Genomic DNA, 26,151 nt, shown 5'->3' on the forward strand with positions numbered 1-26,151 from the left:
GTGAGCGTATGGAGCTTTTCTTGGGTCATGTCCTCCCTTTTTTTCCTTGATTGTCCTCCATTTGGCAATGCTTTGTCCCTTGGGTGACCAGATGTCCCAACCACCAAGGACAACAAGGCACCTTCAAGAAAGGACCCAAGAAAAGTGCCAAACACTCCTAGAAATAGCACTTCCTGCTCCTCCAAATGGAGGACATTTTGACATTCCTCCTGGAGGTTGAAATCAAAGACATGCCTTCAAAAAGGAGGGCGCCTGGTCACCCTGTCTGTGAGTGTTTTGGTGCTTTTCTTGGGTCGTGTCCTCCCTTTAACCTGGAAGGTCCTCGATTTCAGTGGCGTCTTGACCTCCTTGGCGGTGAGGGCATCTGGTCACCCTTGCAGAGGGAGAGGTTGCCTTTGTGCCTGGGTGAGATGGATGGTGGTGGAGTTGTTGTTGGGTTGGCTCTCTGCCTGGGCATGGACCCTCACAGGTTCCCACATGTCTGTAAGGAATATGAAATTTATTACAGCCAGTGACCAGCTCAAAACAATATAATGCAATACAGTATAATACAATGACCAATGTCTGTCATGTGAAGCAGTTGCTTCTGGGCAAAATGCCCACATGGTCACAGAGGTTGCCCTTTGCCCTTGTTCTGCCCCTTCTGTGGGTCTCCGAGGTTTACCATGATGGGAAAAGTCAGTGAGTTTGTTTCTTTCCATTCCTCACCAGGCTGCCAGCTCTCTTCCTCTCTGATCCCCAAGTGATCTGGAATCCAGAGGGATCGCCACTCCAGGACCCTGCCAAACTGGAGCCAACATGTGCCACACCCCAGAGCTCAAAGTCTGGATTTCGCCTCCTCCTGTGACCCACACCAGGGACTAGAAGACTGGAGACTTCCTTCCCTTTGGTTTTTGGTTCTCCTGCCAGGAGTTGGTGATTGGGTCCCATTTCATCTCAGCCCCATCTGGAGAAGGAAGGAAGGCCCTGGATTCAGCTTGCAAGGGTTAAAGAGCTGGATCCCATCTGATCCTGTGGTGCGGCAGGAGGAACAGGCTGGCCTGAAAAGATCATGCAAAAAGAACACTGTGAGCTCCTCCGACAGCAGCCACTGCCGCCACCTCTGCACTGGTCCAAAGACCCAGGGCATGTCCAGGTGGCTGTGCGAAGCTCGAGGACTCGGCCTGAGCCTGGAGACTTTGCCCCTCCAAGAGTCCTGCCCAGGAAGACCTTGCTAGTTGTGGATATCGTGTGCCTACTTTTGGGTGAGTAGGAGCATGGCATTGCTCAATACTGGCATGCACCGACATCACCCATGGCATAAGACAGATAGTTACATTTTGCCATCTCAAGTGGGGAGGGAAAGATGGTTATGCGACAAGGAATGTGCAGCATCAAGGAAGTAGTAAAATTCTCCCCTTAGCAATGCAGGGAATGGGCCAACTTACTACAGTGGATGAGTATAACCTTGGGTAACTTGGCTCTGTGGCCATTTGTGTTCATGTCATTGTGGCTGTATTTCTCTGGCCTGGTAGAAAGCAGGAATCTGCTCTGCAAACTGATTAGGCTTCTCTGGCTGAAAGCCTGAATCCAGGCCTAGATTGAGTAACTCCGATCCACCTAATTGGTAACTTTGCAGTTGCTTAATGTGTAGTGTTTGTGTTGCAGCTCACAGCTTCTTTGAGTTTGTTTGAAGTTTTAAAAAACGTTTTTAATGTACCTTTTTAAGCTACCTGATCATTTAAGTGTCTAGCACTGAACCGTATCGATAAAAGTAAATATGCCTCATTTTCCAGGCAGGCATGCCAAGATGTCGGGTCTCTTTAAATTAAACCTGCTCAGTTATCCATGTTGAAAACTGACTTCTCTGCAAGTCAATTTATTGCCCTTATAGCAGAGTGTAGTTTGGAGCGTAGAAACATTACAGGTAGAATCCCACAGCCAAAAGGGCCAGTGGCTCTGCTGATGGTGCTTCTGGGAGCTGGAGCCCAAAAAAGCATGTTCTCCAAGCTCTGGTAGTTCACTTCCATCCTCTTGCAGGATGCTTTTTGCTTCTTTGCCAGAGGTTGCTGTTGAAAAAGCAGCTAAAGACTTAGCAGTGACCATAAAGGCCATAAAGACGATTTAAAGAAGACTGTACCTGAGGATGTTAGTTCACAAGGATGATTGTAGAAGAGGGTGTTTCTTGCAAGGATATTGTAATGGAAAGTGTTTGTAATGGAGGGTGTTTGTTCACAAGGATCATTGCAGTGGAGGGTGTTTGCTTGCAAGGCTGATTGTAACAGAAAGTGTTTGCAGCAGAGCATATTTGCTCACAAGAATTATTGTAGTGAAGAGTGTTTGCTTGGAAGTATTATTGTAATGGAGGGTGTTTGCTAGTTCTTCCAGCAAAGGCTTCACTCCAACCCTGTCCTGTGTTGGCACTACTAAGAAATCAAGGGGGTGGGCATCCTGCAATAACACCATCATTTTCATTGTATTTATTACAGCATTTCAATCTTGCTTTGGGGCAGGATACTATCAACCGACTTAAAATCAACCTTATAACACCACGGTTTAAAAGAATTGAGCATCATTTAAATAAAAGCCATGCTTCAGCCAGACAAGATTTGGTTCTGCTGTACTTACAAACAGTGGATTCTGGTCTACTTTTGAGGCAGCTAAACAGATTTGGAGGGAGATGGCTTAATCCATTCAGAAGCCCCTCCTGCATGAGACCTATTGAGATAATCAGTCCTAGGATCTGGGTTGAATGAAATGTTGTGGAGCCATTTCCCAGGAACAATACCTCCCTTCATACAATAAGATCTGTTTGAGCTCCCTCTGACTGAAAACATCAGGTTCTCATCAAGGGCCAAGGTCAGAGTCTTGACATTCAAGCCCTAACCATAGAAATATAATCTGGCAACCACTTTTGGCATTTCCTAGGGCACTAGCCATGTTTTCTCAAACCCTAAGGGGTAGAAACCTGTTGCGTTGTTATTGTTGTTGTTAAAGATAAGTTGCTCAAGAAGTTATATGCCATGCCCCAGTGCTAGAGTTGGTGCTTCACAAAGTCCTGGCTATTTGGATGATGGCGCTGAATATTAATCTGTAAGGGAGTTAAGGGAAAAATCAGGGCAGAATTGTGCTAAAGGTGCTGGGATAAAGGGAGGGGAATCCAAGTTTGAATCAAGCACAGCCTGAAAAGTCAAGTTCCTGTCTCTTTAAATCCCACACACACACAGAAATACACACACAAATAGTGTTCCAACCAACAGGAAACAACTTGGAATGGAGGTGAAGAGAAGGACAGGGTGGTGCTGAGCACAGCAGGGAAGGGAAGTGTTTGGATATTGGGGACAGATGTGAAGTCAAAAGCAGTAGAATTGGAAACAGCAGCTATAGGAGTTAAGTCAGCAGGACTGACGCTGAACCAGAGCTTGGAAAAGTTATTTTTCTGAATACAGTTCCCTGAGTCCCCCATCCAACATGCCCACCCACGTGCCAACTGAGGATTCTGGGAGTTATACAGTCTGCCCTCCATATCCACAGATTTAACCATCCACGGTTTGAAAATATTTTTAAAAATAATAAATTCCAAAAAAGTAAACCTTGATTTTGCCATTTTATACAAAGGTCACCATTTACTATGCTATTGTACTTAATAGGATTTGAGCATCCGTGGATTTTGGCATCCATGGAGGGTCCTGGGACCAAACTCCAGCAGATACCAAGGGCCCACATAATCCCCAAAGTTCAATTTTCCCAGTTCTGTGCTGAACCTCTTCTTCCTAACATTGCTGGATGCTGTCTACTTTCCCCTTAGTCCTCTCTGTTTTGCTGCCCTGGGAGCTAGAGGCTTGTGTTTTTAAAAACATTAGTGCTAAGACAGTGCTGGGAAGTTTCTCCTCACACTGCAAACATACTCGAGCTTTGAGTGAAATCTGATAAGGATTTTAAGTCATCTATTTGTCACAAAACACATCATTGTTTATGTTTGTGCATCATTTTTTAAAAAAGAGTACAAAAATTAAATGGTCTGCTGCACTGTGTGCTGTAACATTGCCCAAGAAAAAACAAAGGGAGAGTGAAAGAGAAAAGAAATGTCTGGGACAAAAGGAAAGAGCTGTTTTGAATCACCCTTGCCCCTACAATGATACTGGTTTCCACTGATTCAAGGAAGGCTGTGTCCACAGGGGACACCTGTCTGTAAAGCAATCGGCTTCACGGCTTTTTATCTAGCGAGTTTCAAAAAGTTTCCCCATCTCTGGTATGTAGCACCTTTGAGACGAACTGAAAGAAAGAAGTTGGCAGCACGCATCTGAGGAAGTAGATTCAACTCTAGGAAAGCTCATGCTGTCAATTTATTTCTTTCAGTTAATCTCAGCGGTACTACAAGATCTCTCCACATACTGATTCTGCAGACTAACACAGCTATGTCTTTGAATTCTACCACATTTCTTGTGTTTCGGTAACTCCTGCAACAGTCTAGTAAGGTAGGTCAGAGATAGCATCCCCATCATGGAGCTATAGAAACTACAAGCTGGGTGGAATTTCTGCTGGCATATTCTGGTGACAAATCCAGACACCATCAACACTGTCGCCTGTGCTCTCTCTGCAGTGACAGTGGCTGCTGTCTTCCCACGCAATCCCTGCTCATTGCCTGGCACCACCACTGATGTCACAAGGTGCCCAGCCATGTTATTGATACTGGGCACCTCGTTCTGACCTCAGAGTACCCACAGTGGAGGGGGTTCATTGCCTGGCAGCTTGTAAGCACCTCATGGTAAGGAGGCCTCATGTTGGTGCAGAGAGAGCTAAAAACCTAGAGTAAAAGATAAGATTTTTAAATTTGGGTTAAGGGGAGGAAAGACCCAATTGGGTGCAGACGTCATGAAGACAGTCCGTGCCCAATTCAGGGTTATGTAAACAGGATGCAGTGAGGCTGTGGGGAATTCTAAGGGCATGTAGACAAACCCTAAGAGAGTGGATTGCAAGGTAAGATGGAATTCATGGAGCCTTCTAGATGTTGTTAAACTGCAGCTCCTAGCATTCCACACCATTGGCTCCTGGTGGCTAGGGCTGTTGGGAGTTACAGTCCAATGACATCTGGAAGGCCACATGATTCCTGCCTCTGGCCTGAGGATACATAGTGAGTTCGTGACAAGAGGTGAATTCATCATAGCCAATTTCTTTCTTTCAGTTAGTCTCAAAGGTGCTACAAGATCTTTCTACAGACTAATTCTACAGACTAACATAGCTATATCTTTGAATTCATAATAGCCAAGTTCAAGTCCATAAATTCAGAAGGCTCAATATTGTCCAGAGCCACAGTAGTGCAAGCTGTAAATCATGTTCCTACATCTGCAATGTGGCTCCATCTCAGTGAATGAGAGAGTTGATTTTTTATTTATTTATTTATTTATTTTAACTTTTGTGGCCATACCGGGTAGGGGATTCTGGGATTTGTGGTTCAAAGAAAGAAATTTCCCAAACATTGGAACAAAGCCATATAGATGGTCTGTTCTCCATTGGCCACAAAACCACTCATTATGATTCCTTCCCTTGCTGTTAACTTTGACCAGGGCCATGTGGACACCACAAAGACATAAACAACAACTTACTCTGTGCTTACAGAGCAGTAGTCAGAATTCAGTACCATGAAAATCTGGATTCTGCAACCTGGTTATGCAAATTAAACAAAATTGTCTTATTTTGTGGTCCATTTTATTCATCTGGAAGACAAAAAAGACATGTACGTACCATCCCCAGATTACTAGGAAGCCTGTTCACATTCTCTCACTTCTGATATTTCTCTGTTATAACCTGTGAATATTTATGGCTTTTACATTTTTAACTTTTCAGTGTGGTCTTTCTACCCTTAAGAGTTAGAGTGAGGAGAATAAAAAGGTGATATTTCTTTGATCCTGAATTTTCTGCCCATCATCTAATCTTGTGCTTCTGTAATATGTGGCAGAATTTTGGACCCTGGATTATGCCTGTATTTTGCAAGAATGCAAGAAGCAAAACATGTGGTACCATTTTGATACCCATTCACATCAATAGGATCTTTCTAGGAAAATACTTCAGAGCCCGCTTGAAAGCCTTTGATGATGAAGTTTAATCATCTCTAAGATATATCACTAGAAATGATTATACCCAGATATGTAATAGAATTTGGGCAACATTGAAACTATCATGCTTTAAATACACTGGAATCTGTCTTGTCTCCTTCTAGTAGTATTTCTGACTTATACCAATTAATTGAATAAATGGATATTTTACCAAAATTATTAATTGCATTAAGGCTAGGCTCAACTGCTATGGCTAGGGGTGTCACTGGGAGGGTGTACTGGATGACACTAAGAGGGGGTGATCATCCAGTGGGTCAATCACTCCCATCCATCCCAACATCTCCCTGGCCTCCCTCCTCTGCCAGCCAGGGCACTTCCACCATCCAACAGCTGCTGCCACACAAAAACTCATTCCAGGTCTGGCAAGACTACTAGCCAAGCAGGAAAAAGGCATTCTGGCAGCAGGAGCCCACCACACCATCAGCCATTGGTGGAAAGGGGCTGCCTTTTGGGTCTGGCAGGTTTGCTAGTCAAGCGGAAAAGTAAATTGCCAACTAGCCAGAGGGTGGGATCAAAATTCAAAATGACCTGAAAAGACTAGAAAGCTAGGCCAAAGCTAACAAAATGAAATTCAGTATGGACAAATGTAAGGTACTGCACTTAGGACGGAAAAATGAAATGCACAGATATAGGATGGGGGACAACTTGGCTAAATGAGACTACATGTGAAAGGGATCTAGGAGTCCAAGTAGACCACAACAGTGTGATGTGGCAGCTAAAAAGGCCAATGCAATTTTAAGCTGCATCAATAGAAATATGGTGTCTAGATCAAGGGAAGTAATAGTGCCACTCTATTCTGCTTTGGTCAGGCCCCACCTGGAATCCTGTGTCCAGTTCTGGGCACCACAATTCAAAAATGATGTTGAAAAACTAGAGCGTGTCCAAAGGAGAGTGACTAAAATAGTGAAGGGTCTTGAATCCATGCCCTATGAGGAATGACATAGGGAGCTGGGGGTGTTTAGCCTGAAGAAGAGAAAATTAAAAGGTGATAGCCCTGTTTAAATATTTGAAGGGATGTCACATTGAGGAGGGAGCAAGCTTGTCTTTTTGCTGCTCCAGAGATTAGGACCTATGGATACAAGCCCCAGGAAAAGAGATTCCACCTCAACATTAGGAGGAACTTCCTGACAGTAATGGCTGTTCGATAGTGGAACACACTCCTTCCCCGGAGTTAGTGGAGTCTCTTTCCTTAGAGGTCTTTAAACAGAGGCTGGATGGTCATCTGTGCTTTGATTGAGAGTTCCTGCATGGCAGGGGTTGGACTGGATGGCCCTTGTGGTCTCTTTATTCTCTAGGATTCTATGATTCTAGCTAGCACCTCGCCAGACCCAGAAAGGCTGTTGAAGGGGGGCAATATTAAAATAAAGTCCACACTAGATGCGAAATATACTAGTACAGTATGCCACTGGCTGTTGTTTAACAATAAGCAACAAAATATCATCAACAAAAAAGACTTCTTTCAATTTTAAACCAGCATGCACAAATCATGGGATTTTGGCTAACAGTGCACGCTAAGGCTTTCAAACAAAGATTAAATATTAATGAAGATAGTAGATATCCCTGCCTTGTGTCCTGTTTCAGTGGGAGAGAAAAATGAGAAAAGGCCATTGGTCATAACCCACACCCTTGGTGCGGAGTATAAATTTTTTTATCCAGTTAGAAATAATTCAGGAAACCTAAAATTAACAAATGCAGTGAACATATATGGCCAGTAAATTTTTCCAAAGGCCTTCTCAGCATCTAAAGAAATAGTAACTTTTGGTTCATGCATAAACACTTTTGGCTACAAAAACTCACACACACACAAGTGAATTGTGAATTATCTGGCTTGGCAGTGTTTAGCTGTGAGTGGGTGAGAACCTGTGTCAGATTCCCAGAATACCAGTTTCAAATCTTGCCATACTTTTTCTAAAGGAAGGTGGAGAATGGGCCTCAGTTATGGAATACATTCTCTGGTGCAGAAAATCCTTGGTTCGAATCTCAGCCATCTCCAGTTTAAAGGACCACGAGTGGCAAGATGGACAAAAAGATTTGTCTGTGCCTCTCCCAGACACCACCCCCAAAAATGATTTTTCTTTTTTAACATTGAACATTATTCTGGCTCCCATCCTGAAACAGAATGAATGAATGAATAAATAAATAAATAAATAAATTGAGACATGCCCCAGAAATGACTTGGTTTCTCAAAATGTCATCTCCAGTTGCACCGAAACACACCAGTGTGGGCCACTTGAAGTCCAGAGGAGGCAAAAGTGCCTTCCAGCTCACATCATATGCCCATTTAGTAATTAGATTTGTACTTAACTATGTTGATTTTAATAGAGCCTTTAACCAAATATTTAAGTGCTGAATGGTAGTGATGAGTCATATATAATTTATTTAACATCCCGAGATTGTAAATAATCATATAATCTTTGTTTCCCTTTGTAAACCACATCTACTGTTTGTTCACCATTGTAGGGAATATATGAGTTGAGAATCATCAGTGCTACACCTTAATGTCACCTTTTAAAAAATAAATATTTATTAGCACATAAATGTTAATATATAAAACATTTGTTGTTGTGTACCTCCATTTTTGACTTATGGTAACTCTATCACAGTGCTTTCTTGGCAAGTTTCTTTGGGAAGATGTTGGCATTGCCATCCTCTGAGGCTGAGAGACTGTGACTTGCCCAAGGTCACCCCAGTGGGATTTTCACCCTGCTCTCCAGAGTCCAGTGACTCCAATGTTCAAACCACTAAAATCCGAAAAAAGATATGCATCAAAAGTACTTCTACCAACTACACAGACTAAGAAACTACACAGACTAACACAACATCAAATAACAAAGGGGAAATAGGTGACTTCCAAATTACAAGCTAATGGTTGTAATGATCAAAGTACCTTATACACTTCTGATACTGACAGCTAGATTGATGTAAAGATCCTGGTGGCAGGTAGCATAAAGCCACACAAGAGAGGGTATGGAGGCTTTTGGCCAAAGTGGGTGAACTGAAACACAGCAGCTATTCCTCATGGGAAGGGGCTTAGAGGAAAGATAATAGCCATTGGAGAAGTACAAGGAAACATCCCAGACATGCAGGAAGTTTTTTGTCTCAATGGAGAACTAGAACCTAGGGGTTATTTACACTGTGAACATAATCCAAGATGAATCTGGGTTGAATTTTGTTCACACGCATCCCAAATGCATATGATTAATGTTTAATTAATTAATGATTAATGCCAAAAAAATCCACTTAATCTGGGGTTATCAATATTGTTTTTTCCCCCTTAGTTTTAAAAAAAGATTCACATCGCCATTAGTGTGAATGACTGATGTGAACAGACCCGAACAGACCCAGGATAAAACGCTGCATGCTTTGAATGTGTTCCAAATGCATTTGCATCATCAACTCCATCTTTATTCCAATACTTGCATGTGTGAGCAATCAAATTTGCAGAGATGGGCATATATGTGGTTCCATAGTGTGGATAACAAACCCGGAATGTGTGAGTGATATTGTTTGCATTGGTGCACTAAAAAAAAGATATCTGAATGACCCATCTTACCAGCCCAATATGCAAGCAACTGCATTACACTATCTTGCTTTGTTATGTACCTTCAAATAATTTCCAGTTTATGGCAATACTAAATCAAATCTATTACAGGGTTTTCTTATTAAAATTTATTCAGAGTGGGTTTTCCATTGCCTTTCTCTGCAGCCAGGAGCATGGGACATGCCCAAGATTATGTGCTGGGTTTCCATGGCTGGATTGGGAGTCAAACTATAGTCTCCCCAAGCCCTAGTCCAATACTCAGACTGTGCTGGCTCCAGTGTCTACTTCGTCACATTACCTACTGGCTTTGTAAAAATATGGACATTGATTCCAGGAAGTGTGTTCTAGGTCACTAATACATTTAACAAGAACTAAAAATGATCATTGCAGAGAAAGTTAAGAAGAGTTGGTCGGTGGGGTTGAAGGCTTGGGAGAACAAAGGACTATTTTCCAGAGGAAGGTGCAAGGTGCGGTCTCTTCTGGCAATGTACCGTAAAACAAAGTGGGCTCAGATTACTGTAATGCTACATCCAAGTGCCAGCTTTTGCCAGCAATTGTAATACTAAACTGGAAGTATGAGGAAGGAAGTGTAGACCAAGATGATATCTGCACCTATGTGCGAATAAAATCTAAATGCTGTTTCCAGTGTAAGTTATGCATAGGAAGATGTGAATGTTTCACTCATTTTGTAGTGAGGTTTTGTACTGCAATTATTCAGTTTTTACTATCTTATGAGATTTTTCTGCTAATCAAGAAAGCTGTATGGTGTGATATAGTTATTAAATAAAGAGTTTTGAGCTAAGACCAAGAAAACCTAGGTTCACATCTCTGCTTGATTGTAAGGCATCACAGGGGGTGTTCTCACTTGCTTATACTCCATGTTACAAATTGAATCCAAGGTACATCTTTCCTATTAGAAACCGAATTAAATCTAGAACAGTTCTAGAGCAACCCACAATCTTCCCCACTAGAAATCGAATCGTACAGCGGTTTATAAATTTGATTCATGTTTTCGTCATTTAACGCGGGTTAAAAAAATAGAAGGGTCGAACCTACATTTTTCCCTTGAATCGGGATAGGAACCGAAGCATTTAAATAGGAACGACAGCCTTTGAAATCAGGTTAGCTGGATGGGAGGAGCGGAGTGCGATGGGGCTGGCCTTGGGGGAGTTGCCCTTTCTGTCCCCATCCGTCATGGCTGTCGCCATTTTTGCTTCCCTCACCCCTTTTTTTGTCCGCTGTGGTCTTTCAATAAGAGATAAGGATTTTTTTTTATTTTAATGGTTTACAGGCACTTAATCTCTTCAGCGCTTTAAGCACCTGAAGTCCCGGCTGCTCAAGCGCCTGCATCTGCCAAAGGACTACAAGGCTTCCCCCGGTGGATTGCAACCTCCCCTCTGTGTGGGGAGAGCCCATTTCTAACGGAGGAGAGGCAGGAAGGAAAGCCTCCTCTCAAAGAGGCATTCCCTGCCCACTTGGGCACTGATCTCGCCCAGGCAGGGAAGGGAAGCCTCCTCGCGAGGAGACATCTGATCTCGCCCAGGCAGGGAAGGCCTCTGATCAATGGGGGGGGGAGAGAAATAGAGCCTTTCTTTCTCAAACGGAATCTGCCTTCTCCTCCAACCCTGGAAAGATGGAAAGAGAATCTTTGGGAAGAGTGCTCCCTCCCTGCTTTTCCAGCAGCCTCCTTCATTGATTTCTGGGCTCTCTGAAGGGATTCTCCCTGGCTGTCTTGGGAGACATGAAGAGGGGATGCTGCAGGGACGTAGCTAGGATTTTAGGAAGGGGGGGGTCCAGACTAAGTGCCATCATTATAATGGGGCTTGAGTGCGGCGGCGCAGCAGCACACACCATTCATTTTTCTAATGGAAGGGGAGGTCCGGACCCCCAGAACCCCCCCCCCTTGGCTATGTCCCTGGATGCTGTCCTGCAAAACCCATCCCCATAGTTTCTCTGGAAACAGCTTGGGCTCCCCAAATTCGCTTTGCCAGAAGCCTCTCCCATTGATCTCTGGGCTCTCTGAAGGGATTCTCCCTGGCTGTCTTGGGAGACATGAAGAGGGGATGCTGTCCTGCAAAACCCATCCCCATAGTTTCTCTGGAAACCTCCCCAAATGCGTCGCTTTGCCAAAGCTCTCCCATTGATCTCTGCTCTCTGAAGGATCTCCTGGCTGTCTTGGAGACTGAAAGGGATGCGTCCTGCAAAACCCTCCCCATAGTTCTCTCTGGAAACAGCTTGGGCTCCCCAATTCGCTTTGCCAGAAGGCCTCTCCCATTGATCTCTGGGCTCTCTGAAGGGATTCTCCCTGGCTGTCTTGGGAGACATGAAGAGGGGATGCCTGTCCCTGCAAAACCCATCCCCATAGTTTCTCTGGAAACAGCTTGGGCTCCCCAAATTCACTTTGCCAGAAGCCTCCCCCAGCCTGGGGTCTTTCTTCCAAGGCAGCAAAAGTGCTTTGGGCAGTTTTCTCTCCCTCAACCATCCTTCCCCACGAATAATTGCAGGACTCATAGGCACTTTAAGCGCCTCCTCATTGGTTCTTTTATAACAAACCGTGAAATTTAAAAGTGACGTTATGATGACGTTGCTTTGATTGACAGCCCCAAAATGGTGAGTTATTTTGAATTGATTTAACTGATACCGGTGTATTTTAAAGCGTTGTAAATCGCAAGTGGGAACAGGCTCACTAGGTAGCATTCGAACACTCACTCTCTTCACAGCATTGTGGTGAGAATAAAATTGCAGAGGGAGGAGGCTGTGTTTACTAGCTGGATTTGAAGGAATCCAATTGTTCTTGTTGTGTCTTCAAGTCATTTTTGACTTATGGTGACCCTAAGGCAAACCTGTCATGGGGTTTTCTTGGCAAGATTTGTTCAGAGTAGATTTGCCACTGCCTTCCCCTGAGGGTGAGAGAATGTAACTTGCCCAAGGTTACCCATTGGATTTCATGGCCAAGCTGGGAATCGAAACCTGGTCTCCAAAGTCATACTCCTGTACTGAAACCACTGCACCACGCTGGCTCTCAGATGAAGGAAAGAAGGCTATAAATGTAGTAATTGTGGTTTTAATAAGGATGGCAGTCAAAATAAATGCAATAGAGATTCCTGGCCTCTGGAAATCTTACTCAGGTTATCCATCTAGCTTCTGAGACTTGCCCAGGTAATATATAAATCATATATTTATAGCCATTAGGACTAGGACCCTTTAAAAATTATTAGAGAGGTTTGCAAGAAGGTGAATCTGGGCCCCAATACACCAACATCCTGGCTTTCTGCACTTCTGGGGACTTGCTGCATATACAGTCCACATCATAGGCATACCTTTCCTATCTTCATCTCTTTTATCCTCTCTTTTTTCTAAGTTGAAAGCTGATACACAACACTTGAAAGTCATGGGACTCAGTCCCTTATTGACATGGTGGGGGCAGGAATGGAATACAATAGCTTTCCGAACAATCACAGAAAGGGCAATCTGTCAAAGTCTCAAGATGAGATCTGCGCTATCACTCTCTTCCAGCGAAATACATTTTCAGATACAATACACAGACTCTGTGGATTACTTAATTAAAGACTCAACACAGTCTATCTAAGAGAGAAGTAGCAAATATGTGTGGGGCGGGATGGAGTTTATCATGGTCACTGGTTGCATTTTGACACTCACAACTGGCCTTGCTGGCCTCTTTACATTCGAAGTGGTCAGCATGTTGATTACCACTGTCCTCAGGCAGCCTGTGGATATTTATTTGTTTAAAGTATTTATAGGTCCCCTATTAGGACAAAATGGCTTTCCAAATTCCCTAAAAAGGAAGAAAATACAAATCATAAAGTCAAACGGCATAAATAAACCACAATAACAAAATGAAGGCCAATAACCATTAAGATGACCTGCAGCATTTAAAAGTAGCAGTTGGAGGCAAACATAATCCCATAACAACTAGCTGAACCTCTGCTCAAGTCTTGCAAACTCAGGGCCATGGCTTTCTTGACTATGACCATCTGTTTTCTGGTCTTCCTCTTTGCCCACTCATCCAAATATTCCCAGCATTATTGTCTTTTCCAGTGACTCATGTTGTCTCATGATGCATTCAAAGTATGATAGCCTCTGTTTAGTCATTCTGTCTTCTAATGAGAACATTTCATATGTAAAATGTTACACAATTTTGTCCTCTTTTATCCTCTTTGCAGGGAAGGGAGTTGATGCATTTCCTCTTCTGGAATGACATTTATGTGGCCACCCTTACCTTGAGTGTCTTTCTGTCTGAGAGGCAGCTTAAGCAGCTTTAATTGTTCAGCTTGAAGGGTATCATCAACAAAAGTGGGTTATGCCACAAGGCAAAGCAAGATGGTTGGTTTTAGAACTGGGAGACAGTTCCAACCCAAGGGGTAGGATCCATCATGTTCAGTGGTTTAATGTCCATGTGATTATTCTGTGTAGACTCTGTGACTTGCCATATTAAAAACCCAAGAGGGTTCCTGTATTTTTAATGGCTGTTAATGTAAAGGAGGAGAGAATTTCAACATATGTTGCTTGTTACCAGTTTGCATGACAAGCAATGCCTGCTGAAATTTCATCTTCTGCATACCCATTAAAGATACAGGAGCTCTTTTCAGCTTTCAGTAGGGTAACCCTATGTGTTACTCATACATATAAGCTATTCTGTGCTTGAACATAAGCCTATCAAAAACTTCTAGAGCTAAGCAAAGCCATTTTTTGGTGTTACCCCCTCCTTCCAGTCTCTGTGTTTTAGTATTGCCACTCTTTTGCCTTGGGTCTTTTTTATTTGCCACAGCAGTAGCAGCAGCAGCAATACACTGGGACTTCTCTTCCATCAGGAAAATAGCTTATGCAATTTTTCTCCTCTCAAAAGTCCCTCCTTTTCTCCTTAATGTCTTCTCATCATATTTGATTTGTCTTCTCTTTTTCTCAGTGCTTTCAGTCTTTCTTTCCAGCCTTCCTTTGTATGGACTTTTGGGCCAATGGCACCATACACCTCACTTAATGGCTTCCAAGGCTATTTTAAATGCCTTGCACCATCTTGGACCACAAAGTGGCTCAGTGCCAGTGTTTCCCTAAAGGCCCCCTGTCCCAAGGCCCAATATAAAACATGGACTTCATTTGTTCTAAAATTATTAACTGTGCTGGTGTCTCTTGTGTACCAGCTAGGAATTTGGAATAGATCCTTCATAAACATCACAGAGATAGAAAATGATACTTGCACTCTCCTAACATATGTCAGTTGAAAATAGGCATGTTGGTTTTATGTTTCATAAAGGAATAGTCCCTCTGGAAAGCACACAGAGTCAAGAAGCTGTTATACCATGGAGAGCCTCATATTGAAGCCTTTTTGACATTGTTCAGCACCCATCTGTGGCCTCCCGATGCCTTTGAGAAACGCGCTAGCAAGGCATAAAAGCAGCACTGCCTCTTCCACAGCCTCCTCTAGCAACTTGAATTAAGAGGAAGAATGCCTCTTAACATCGAGGTTCTGTTTTAGCCATTGATGCTAATAGCCTTCAATTGTCCTATTCTCTGTGAAGTGCCTATTGCCATATGTTACACATTGTGCAAAGAAGCATTTGTGCAGACAAAACATAAATAATGACCTCAGAAGATCTACACAAATTTCACCTAGATAAGGAAGACATCGCAATAATTAAAAACTTTCCATACCTATGATCAAACACTGATTGGAATGGAGACTGCAGTCAAGAAATAAGAAGAATAAGAATGGGAAGGTTAACCATGAAGGAGCACTAAAGTTAAAATCATCCAAGCCATTGTATACCCCATCACCATGCCTGGATGTGAAAGCTGGACAGTGAAGAAAGCCGAGAGAAAACAAATCAACTCATTTAAGATGTGCTAGAGAAGAGTGCTGAGGATGGTCAAAAAGACAAACAGATGGGCCCTAGAATAGATCAAGCTTGAAATCTCTCTGGAAGCCAGGGTGACCAAATTGAGACTGTTGTACTTTGGCCACATCATGAGAAGGCCTGAATCATTTAAAAAGACAATAATTCTAGAGAAGGTAAAAGGAAGTAGAAAGAGAGGGAGACCACATGTTATATGGCTAGAATCAATCAGGGAGACCACAGGCCTGAGCCTGCAGGACCTCAGCAGAACAGCTGTGGATAGGGAGGAATAGAGATGTCTCATTCAAAGGGACACCATGAGTCAAGGCTGACTGGAGAGCAGTTAACAAAACAATAAAATTCCTCTTTAAGTGCCAAGGCAACATCATGTGGAATCTTGGGGCTTGTTGTGAGGCACTAGAACAGTGATTTCCAAAGTGGGTGGTATGCCCCCCTGGGAGCATGGAAAGATCCAGGATGGTGGTGAGGGAAAGGGGGTGGCAGGGGGGCCTACAGTCAAACTATTGACATGCAAGAAAGACAAGGGGAACCAGCAGCTTTTAGGACAGTGGTGGCGATGAGTTAGAGCATGTGGAAGCAAGGGAGAAACCTCAGCAAAAAAGAAATTTCACATTTGGGATCCTGCTTAAACTTTGTGAGCTTTGCTGGACTGCTGGAAGGTTGGAGCTATGCTGCTGCTCCTGCTTTCTTTCTTCTGACAAGCCAAAAGAAGAGGTAGAGAAAGAAACAATGGCGGGTTACAGACCGCCCATTTGGGGCAGCCTGTAACTGGCCCTGTCCCCGCCAAATCAGGGCCTCAGCTGCTACAACGGCAGCCTCTGAGTCCCCCTCCCCCCCTCCCCCGTGTAGAGGCTGCGGCAGCAACGCAAATCCTGAAAGGAGCTCCGAAACGGAGCTCCTTCCTGCGCCACCAAAAGAGTGTCCCAGACGCACAACTACGTCACTCGTTTGGAGATGGCGCGGTGGTGACATAGTCATGGCGCCCCCCATGTGGAATGGGCGCCACCATTTTCTACGTGCTCTGCGCATATTAGAGTTAAGGGCGTCAAGAAATGACGCCCCTTTCTAACCCTAGTATGCACAGAGCGCGTACTTTTTGCCCATATATAACAGGCCAATGAGCCCATACAGTCAGAACAAAATAAAGCTGCTTCGGGTCACTTTGGAGGTATGCTGTTTAAATGATAATAAATCTTAAGAGGCCAGAAGCCATGCCAAAGCCACACTCCGGTCCTAAGGACTAGAGCGCAGCTTTGGCACAGTTTCTGGCCTCTTAAAATGTGTGTATCATTTAAACAGCATACCTCCAAAGTGATCCAAAGCAGCTTTATTTTAGCCTGTCTGTATGGTCCCAATGTTGTGGAAGCAGGGACACAACTTGATGTTGTGTGGGGAAGGCACATCTTTGGGGAAGGAGGAGATGTAGTATATTGGGTCATTTCTTCAAAAGAGTCCTTTGTCTCTCTCAGATTCAGAGTCCTTCCTCACCAAGGAAAAGCAGCTCCCTTTTCACCTGGTCACCTCGGGGGCAGCAACTGGGCATCCAGTCAAGCAGTGATGGATAAGCCTCTCACCTGCTCTGAATTTTTCTGCAGGGCTGGCATAGGTGAGAGGCTTCTTGGTCTCTGTTTAGCCAGCTGCTCGGTTGCTGCTCTCAGTGACCGGGTGCAAAAGGAGCAGTGACCAAGCCGCTCTCTGGGCAGTGACCGAGAAGCCTCTCGTCCACTCCAGCCTTTGCTAGTGGCACGGGAGAGAAGTTTCTAGGTTGCTGCTCAGCCAGCCGCTCAGTTGTTGCTCCTGAGCACGGCTCAATCTGCTGTTCAGGTGTTGCTCCCTTTGTTCCTGGCCACCCTAGGAACAGCAACTGAGCTCGCACTACTGTATTCACACATGAAAGGTGGAGGAGAAGGAGGTGGTGGTGAGCTGGGTGCAGCTGAGATAGATCTGCTGGCTGCTGCATGGACAGTAGCCCTACTATCAAGAAATAAATGTCGGGAGTGCTAGGGTTGTTGCCCAAGAGGACAGGGACTGGTAGCACAAAAAAGTTTGGGGACCACTGCACTAGAGCTTCCTGGCTGAGAATTCTCATTGTCCCTCCTTAAACTGGAAATCCTAGAATTCCACAGGATGGAGCCATGGCAGTTATAGTGGAATTGGAGTGCTATAATTGTGTAGTGTGAATAAGTCCCAAGTGTAAACAAAATCAGCTGACAGGCAGAAACGTTGAGGAAGAGACTAGAGGGCTGACCCAACAAGGCCAACACCTGGTTACTCCTCCAGTCATAATCTAGGCTTGACTCAGGAGTGTTTAGAGCCAAGGAGAAGCAGTAGAGGATAAAGGCATCCTGCAGCACGTCAAAGAGGCAGGAGGATAAACCTGTCCCTCCCCTTTCATCTTCGGATGGACCATCCCAAGAGAGAGATGCTCTTAGCAGTTTTTTCAATTCCTCCTCTCCCTGCCCTACATTCCCTGCCTGCGGCTGGCCCCTACCCAGCTCTGTGGGCTTCTCCTGGCCTTCTTCCAGTACCAACCTGCTTTCAGTTCTACCTACTGTTCCTCCTTCCCCATACCAGGGCAGAGATGGCATTGCAGGCTGAGTCTTGCTGTCTTGGGTGTTGTTTCTTAAAGGAATAGCTACGGGAAGGGGCCCCTGGACAGGCTGATGCTTGTCTCTACAGAATGGGAGTATTTCCCTGCAGAGTAACATCAGAGGAGTGAGTGCAGCCCAGAATGCAGAGCTAGACCCCTTCTTGTGAAGCATTTTCATTTAGCTGCTTTAGCTGTAAAATGTGGGTGTATCCTGGTGGTCAAAACACTGCAGATCCAAGGTGCAAAAAGACTCCACTTCTGGTTTACAAGAAATGACATCCAAACAAGTCAACTCAGGATTGTCAGCTTGTTTTTCTTACACCTGACAGTGGCAAGACCATGTGTATTAAGTAGCATTGATAAGGAGCATCACTGAGCCCTGGCACAGAGTCACTAGGGCCTGCAGTCTAACCCAGACCCGCTTTCCAGCCCCACTTGCCAATCTGGACAGGGACAGCTGACCTTAGTCCTAGGCTCTGGGCACTTGACCAAGAAAGGCAGTGGAAATGCCTAGGGCTGCCAAGAGTAGTATATATTAATAGCTGTCTCTGAATGCCCAGGAAGATGTGTGTGCATGGGAGGCTTGAAGCACCATATAAGGTGAGATGGGTGGCAGGGATTCCAGGCAGGGGGCTATTGTGGGAACCTGGAAAGTTTATGATAAGGGGGCAATAACTCTCTTTCCGTATCTCTCTCTCTCTTCGATGAGGAAAAAGATCCCCACAGTTCTATCATGACTAGCAGAGTGAGACATCTCAGAAATAATGATCATAAATATAAACCTTGAGATGTTAGCTTGTATGCACAGTTGGGACTTCTGAAATAGGTTCGTGCACTATGTGTGTTTTTCTGAAGTACAGTCAGCCCTCCACATTTATGGCTTGGGCTTTTGCGGATTTGATTATTTGAGGTTTTGATTAATATGTTCTCCCTAGGAATCTCTAGGTCCTCCAGCACAATTTTGTTGACCATAGAGTTGTGCTGGAGAACCTAGAGGTTCCTAGAGAAAACACTTCTTTAGACATTTGTAGGTCCTGCAGCATGATTTTATGATCAGCTTCTGGCAGATGTTGACCATAGGGTTGCCCTGAAGGACCTGGAGATTTCTAGAGAGGTGTTCTCCCAGGTAAAAAGAAGAGTGTTTTTTATTTGCAGTTTTTCCACATTCACAGGCATCCTTCACCCCTAAACCCAGCAAATGCAGAGGGATCACTGTACTGGTTTATAATATAATCTGTATAAAGAATGTGCCCTTATGAGTGTTCTTCAATGGTTTTATATTATTGTATTTTAACTGTTGGATTTATGTGTTTTATTTTTAATTGTTTCTATTTTAATATGCTTGAGGCGGAGCATGAAAGAAAGAAACTAGTAGTAGTGGTAGTAGTAGTATATTGCCCGCAAACTTCACAGGTGCATGCTGCTCAACAAAATGCATGTTGCTCTCATGTCCCCAAATCTTGTAGAAATAAGAGAAATAAGCGGGGGTTTTGTGTCCCCCTTAAGACTGATCAGTTAATTTCAGCATTAATTTTCATGGGCTTTAGTTGCTGAAACAAATCTAATGAAACGCCACAAAAGCGAATGCTGAAATAAATCCATGAAAAACTTGAAAGTGGTGCTCAGATTAACTGCTTACTCTTAAAGGCAGCACAAGAATTATTTTTTCTTCCCTCTTTGTATACTGAAACAGACTTTGTAGGGTTTTAATTGTATTCTTTTAAATTGTAAGCTGCTTTGAGTTCCAACTTTGGGTGTAAAAGTGGGACGATGATGACGACGACAATGTTGATGCACAGCTAACTCTTTGAGAATCACATATATATGCCCATACTGAAGCTGATTCATTACATGGCTTTATGAGTTTCCACAAAGGTGGCTGCTCTGTTAGGTGAAGAACTCCCCCAGGAGGGCAAAGTCCAGTTTCTCTGGCATCTCCGGGTGGAGCTGATACTGGTCCCAGGCCTATGCCTCTGGCATTTGAGCTCTTTGTGTCGGCTGCTTTGCCCTCTATATTTAGATCCCTGGTCCCTTCTCACTTCCTCTCTTCTTACACACCCTGTCTTTCCCACATGTACATCTTGCTGCCCCTAAAAAGATCAAAATGGCTGGACTCCAACAGATTCCATCCACTAAGTGGGAACTGCAGGGGTTATCTACACCTTTTGTTTGCAATGCAGATAAGCAAATAATCTCACTCATGCATTCCCAATTTGTTGTTCACACTATTTTTTAAAATTGTAACTGCATCTCTGTGGATCTCTGCAAGTTTTGTTGCCCATACATGTCAGCACTGCGAATAAAGATGGAGTCTGTGATGTGGATGTATTCGGAACGCATTCAAGACATGCAGAGATTTATCCCAAGTCTCTCCACATCCGTTATTTACACAGCTGACAATGCAAATAATTCAGGAAAACTCAGAAAAAATATCCGGGATCAATTATTGGAGGTTTTGGCAGCCCCCCAAAAAATCTTAATCGGATGCATTTGAAATTCATGTGTACAGCACAGATCCAACCCATGTTGTACCAGCATTATATACCCTCAGAATAACCTCCTGTGTGCATTCTGAAAGAGATTATGGGGGGCAGATAGGCTAGTTAACATGGCCCTTCAATGCTTGTACCCAGATCAGATCTACCCAGCTGTCCACATAAAACTTAGAGTAGTTGGCAAAGAAGCTCCTCAGGATCTTGCCAACCAAAGGCCTTGCCTGCAGTTTTTTACCCCCACTCTCAGAAGTTTAGATCACTATTTCTTTTAATAAATGTCTTTCCTAAACCAACTGGGCAGGGGGATGGCAAAATATCAAGAGATGAAGAGTTGCCCTCCAGTCTCCTGCAAAGACATGGTGTGGACCCCCCCCCCTCCCCCTGGCTCTAGCATTTGCTCATTCCTGCTTTAAACCAAAATATGTTGGGTCTATAGAATTTTTTTCTTTCTATAATAACCTACTAAGTAGCACAAAGTTATGTTTTTTTTCTTCATGTCTGGTGTATAGGAAAGCTGGGGCAGAGAATCAGACTGTAGCTGCAAGATCAGATCACTTGCATTGCCCTTCAAAAAGCAGACATTATATTAGGCAAACTGCTGGAGGAAAAGAGCTACGCCAGGCAGCTCTCAGTCATGGCACCAGTTTGGGAATACCATGCTTGGAAATTGTATGTCTCTTAATTACCATCCATGGTAACAATTGAGGCCCATCCCATCCCATGTTAGTGGGAAAGTTACATAGGTCATCCGTTTGGATAAAGTCTTGCTTTTCCCACATGGGCATAGGCTGAGTGGATCTTTTCCAAATATCTTCCCTGATTCCTGAAGGTTACACAGAGACCAACCCCAGGTGTAGGTAATTGGTAGATCCCTGTGGGGTGGGGATCATCTTTGCCAAGACCCTGTGTGAACCACATGATATGTGGAGTTCCAAGAAATGTGTGCCAAGGCTTTTGATGTGGAAGACTCTCAACTGAAAAACACTTTGTTCCATGCCTCAAGGCTCCTGTGCCTGGTTTCGTGTTCCACTCCCCAATATGTAACAAGCAGGCATTGCCTGCCCTTGCCAGGGAAACTGATGAGAGTGGACAGAAGAAACAACTTTGTGGGCTAAGGTGGTGGTTTGCTACCTGTAGCCATTCTTCTTGTTCCAGAGCCAAGATGTGGCTTTTTGGAGCTTTAATGCTAATCTCTCTTGGCTGAGGCTGGAAGGCTCAACTCTATTTCCTTCCCAGTGGCTGGTTTCCAGAAGCCTTCCTAATGTGATCCACATTTTCCCCTCTGTGGTTGAGTCCTCCTAAGCAGGAAGTATTTGTTAGGCCTTGTGCTAGCAAATGAAAGCGTTACTTCAGCAGGCTGACATTCATACTCTAAAGCAGTGGTTCCCAACTTTGGGCCTCTGTTTGTCTTGGACTTCAGATCCCAGATGCCCCCAGATGATTGGCCAACCATCAGGAATTATGGAGCTGGAGTCCAAAACATCTGGAGGACAAAAAGTTGGGAATCACTCCTCTAAAGCAGGGGTGAACCTCCAGATGTTTTGGGTATCAGTTCTCAGAGGTCTCACCCAGCATGATCCACAGATTGTGGGGGCTATAGTCCAAAACATCTGGAGGATCAAAAGATCTCATCCTTTATGTAAAGGTCTGTACCTGGTCATGAAGGGCTATGTTGCAGTTACGACCCTAAACAGCTTTATTGGAGCATGTTGGACAGGAAGGAGCAGTCAGTAGTACACAAAGACCAACTTGTCATAAAGAGAGAAGTTCAAGTAGATCCTTCAGTTGTAGCTTGAGCCAAGTTTCCTTCAGCTTTGCTAGAATTCAAAGTATTGGTTATGACCGTTAAAGCCCTACATAGGTCCAAACTAAAAGGTTATAGCTTCCGAGCGCAATACAAGGTGTTGGTTATTACCTTTAAAGCCCTACATGGCTCAGGCCTGAGTTACTTGCAGGAACGCCTCTCCCTACACAATCTACCCCGCACTCTCAGACCATCAGGTAAGTATTTACTGGAACATCATAACACTAGGTTAACGACGACTTCCCATAGGACGTTTACTGCAGCGGTTCCAAAATTATGGAATAGCCTACCAGAAGAGATCTGTTGCATCACTACCTTAGAGGCCTTTAAGAAGGCGTTCAAAACGGATCTCTTCCGGCGGGCTTATCCATCAGACTCCATATAAAAGCTTATAACAATATTCCACTCTTGACTATGATCATTGGCTACTGATAAATCGATTTTTAGAGGACTAATAGGAATTGGTAAATTCAATATTAGTGTTTTATTGACTGTATTTTGTATTATTGTATTATTTTATTGTTGTAATCCCACCTCGATCCTTGGGAGAAGTGGAACATATAAATAAACTCTATTATTATTATTATTATTATTATTATATCTCTTTATATGAGCCAGTCTGTAAGGTTTTCAAAGGAAGACTTTCTCAAAGTCCTACCACCATTGCAAGCATGTTTGGTGAGGACATGGGAGAGAGCCTTCTCAGTGGCTGCTCCCAGACTTCCACAGGAGGTTCATTGGATCCCCTGTCTGCTCTCTTTCCAGTGGCAGGCAAAGGCTTTTTTATTTAGGCAAGCCTTTAGGGTTTAAATTAGGAGGCAGAAGGGTATATTGAATGTGCTGTGATGTTATCTTTCTGTCTTTTAATTATGTCTTAAATGTATTTTAAACAGTTTTTAATTATGTACTTTTGTAATAAAATTCTTTGTTTAATAGTTTTATAAACGTTTGTGAATACTATTTTAGCTGGACTGTGTTTAATTTGATTTATTTATAATATTTATTTATTGTATGCCCTGTAATCCACTTAGAGTCTCATCTCAGGAGAAGGGCAGGATATATATTAAATACATAAATAACTAGATGACCAAAAGGAAATATCAGCAAATCAAATGCTTCAGTCTTCAATCTTCTCCCTCACCCCCCCCCCCCACCCCGTTAAGTTTAGATTGGCTGACTACCTTGCTGACTTTGTTTTATATGCCATGTTTATATGTTCTTTTGTCACCTTTTAAAAATTACATGCATCTGCACTAAGGCACTGGAGTAGGAGCCTTAGAGGGTTAACAGCATGGGTGCAAGCTAGTCAATACAGCTGGTATGTGTTTCTATTGCAAACCCAAAGAATAAAATTTTTCCACTTCTTTGTATTTTGAAAGGGAGATTACATTTGAACTGAGTGTAGTGAAGCTGTGCCTGAATCAGACCCTCCCCATTAAAAATATTACATCTACTTATTTATGCAAATTAAGACAAATGCTTAATTTGCAGAGTTTGAAGGAAAATTTCCCTCCATCTCAAAAAGCAGTCAATGCATAAAGCATTAAAAGTATTCCAGTGAAGGAGATGAACAGGGCAATGGTTATCCAACGAATGCACTGTAATCCAACATACGTGCAGAATTTGATGACCTGGGGGGAAGACAGAATCCCAGGTTTTTTGGGAGGAGAGGTGTTTATGTTGTTTTTTGTTTGTTTGTTTGTTTGTTTGTTTGTTTTAAATCTTGGCTTAACTCAGAAGCCAAGAATTGGAGCTGAATGGTGGCTTGTCATTGGATGGCGCTTCTCCCCTTCTCCATAGCTGTGATGTGGGAACACTGTGGTTCAAACCCCATTTCTACCAGAAGCATACTGAGTATACATTGGGCCCTTGGTATCCACTGGCGTTTGGTTCCAGAACCCTCCATAGATACCAAAATCCATGGATGCTCAAGTCCCATTAAATACAATGGAGTAGTAAAATGGTGTCCCTTATATAAAATGGTAAAATCAAGGTTTGTTTTTTGGGATCGATATTTTAATATATATTTTCAAGCTGTGAAAGTTTGAAAGCGTGGATAAAGAATCCAGGGATATGGAGTGCCAACTCTACTATCAAAAGTATAGCCTTAGAAAAATCACTATCTCAATTGACATCAGTATCCAGCCCTATGTTATAGTCATGATCTATCTTAAGAGACTTTTGTAAAGATTACTGAAACAATAGATGAGTTTGTATGTTTAGCATTATGCGGATCATCTACAATCAACCTCCATCACGTGGTCATGCACTTCTTCTTCCTTCAGCATGGCCATGAGGAAGGGTTTGAGAGCTTTTGCTTCCATTTTAGATCAACTTCAGCTTGCCATGTCATCCAAAGCCAGACAAACTTAGGGAGGTAACTCACAATGTTCCTCCTCAAAGGCAGCAATTTCAGCAGTTTTCTTCCCACTGTGTTAAAGTCTTTTTAAAAAACCGCTCAGTTTTCAAAGGCTATTTGTAATTCGGGACCCATTCTATACCAAATACGCACATGGAGTGCATCTACGCTTCAGAAATAATGTAGTTTGACACCACTTTAATTACCATGGCTCCATCCTACAGAATCCTGGGATTTCTAGTTTGGTGAGGCACCAGTATTCATTGGCACAGAAGGCTAAAGACCTTGTAAAACTACACATTCCTGGATTAGACCTACGACACATAAAATGGTGTCAAACCACATTATTTCTACAGTGCAGATGAGCACATGGTTGTTGAAAACAGCATTTTCTTTACAGGAAGCAGAATTTTCTGCATTGAAATATTATTTTTCATGCAAAAAATGCTGCTTGCAGTGCAGGAAATCCTGTTTTACACACAAAACAACCATGTAGAAATTTTGCACAGAATAAGTCCTGAACTGCCACGATTCTTGACAGTCCAGGATTCTATCATCAGGACATCCCAAAATGTATTTCAGCCATTTAAAGAAAATATTTTTCTTAATATTCTTTCCATCCCTAGACAAACTGTGGCCAGTGTTATCAATAGTTTGTTGTATGTCCTTCAGACCAGTGCATTTTGTGGTTCCATTTCGTCTTCATTCTCTCTAGCCTTGCCAGTGGAGGTGAGCAGCCAAAGAGTGCTGCTGCCTTCTTCACAACATACTCTGTTTTGTTTCCTTCCCCACCCATCATGTTGCTGCAGCTACCATCCCATTCCTCATTTGTGAGCTTGGCCTTGTCTCCCCTGTGCGCCGTGGCTTCTTCTGCAACGACAGCAGCATCAGCTACCCACTCCAGCAGACTGAAACCATCACTGACCTGGTGCTCATCTCAGTGGGCATTCCTATTGCCTTTATCACAGTGAGTCTTACTGAGAACAAGGGTACTTTTCCTACACCTGGCAGAGTGTGCCACTCCTTGCTCTGAGCTGCAAAAGTCCTCTCTTCATAATACTCAGAGAGTGTTTCTTGCTTCTTGCAAGAAGCAAAAAACATGGATATACTGACGGCAATTATGAAAGACAGAACTAAGAATAAAACAGTAAAAGAATGGAAATGTCTGAGGAAATATGGAGAAAATAATATGAAACTAATCAAATTTGTAAAGGATAATAATGAATAGATAATAATTCTTGTTCCAGTTACCAGTGTTCAACAGTCTTTAATTTTATAATGATATAAAGATGTATAAAGGTTTAAAAGGGAAAATCAATGTAATATTCTTGGAGAAAAGGTGAAAGTAACCATAAGGAAGTAATTAGATAGAAATACTGAGCTGGATTTGAATT

At 43.3% G+C, this 26,151-nt stretch overlaps 1 protein-coding gene across 1 annotated transcript in view; it reads left to right on the forward strand.

The window, feature by feature from the left end:
- Window positions 1–651: 651 nt before the first annotated feature.
- Window positions 652–26,151, forward strand: part of LOC121922711 (phospholipid phosphatase 3-like) — a 40,557-nt gene continuing 15,057 nt past the window's right edge. Inside the window, exons 1-2 of the mRNA XM_042452434.1 lie at window positions 652–1,244; window positions 25,567–25,724. Coding sequence (XP_042308368.1) covers window positions 1,052–1,244; window positions 25,567–25,724 — 351 coding nt within the window. The 5' untranslated portion in view covers window positions 652–1,051. The remainder of the gene's footprint in view (window positions 1,245–25,566; window positions 25,725–26,151) is intronic.

This window comes from Sceloporus undulatus, chromosome 2 (assembly GCF_019175285.1).
Source record: "Sceloporus undulatus isolate JIND9_A2432 ecotype Alabama chromosome 2, SceUnd_v1.1, whole genome shotgun sequence".
NCBI lineage: Eukaryota > Metazoa > Chordata > Lepidosauria > Squamata > Phrynosomatidae > Sceloporus > Sceloporus undulatus.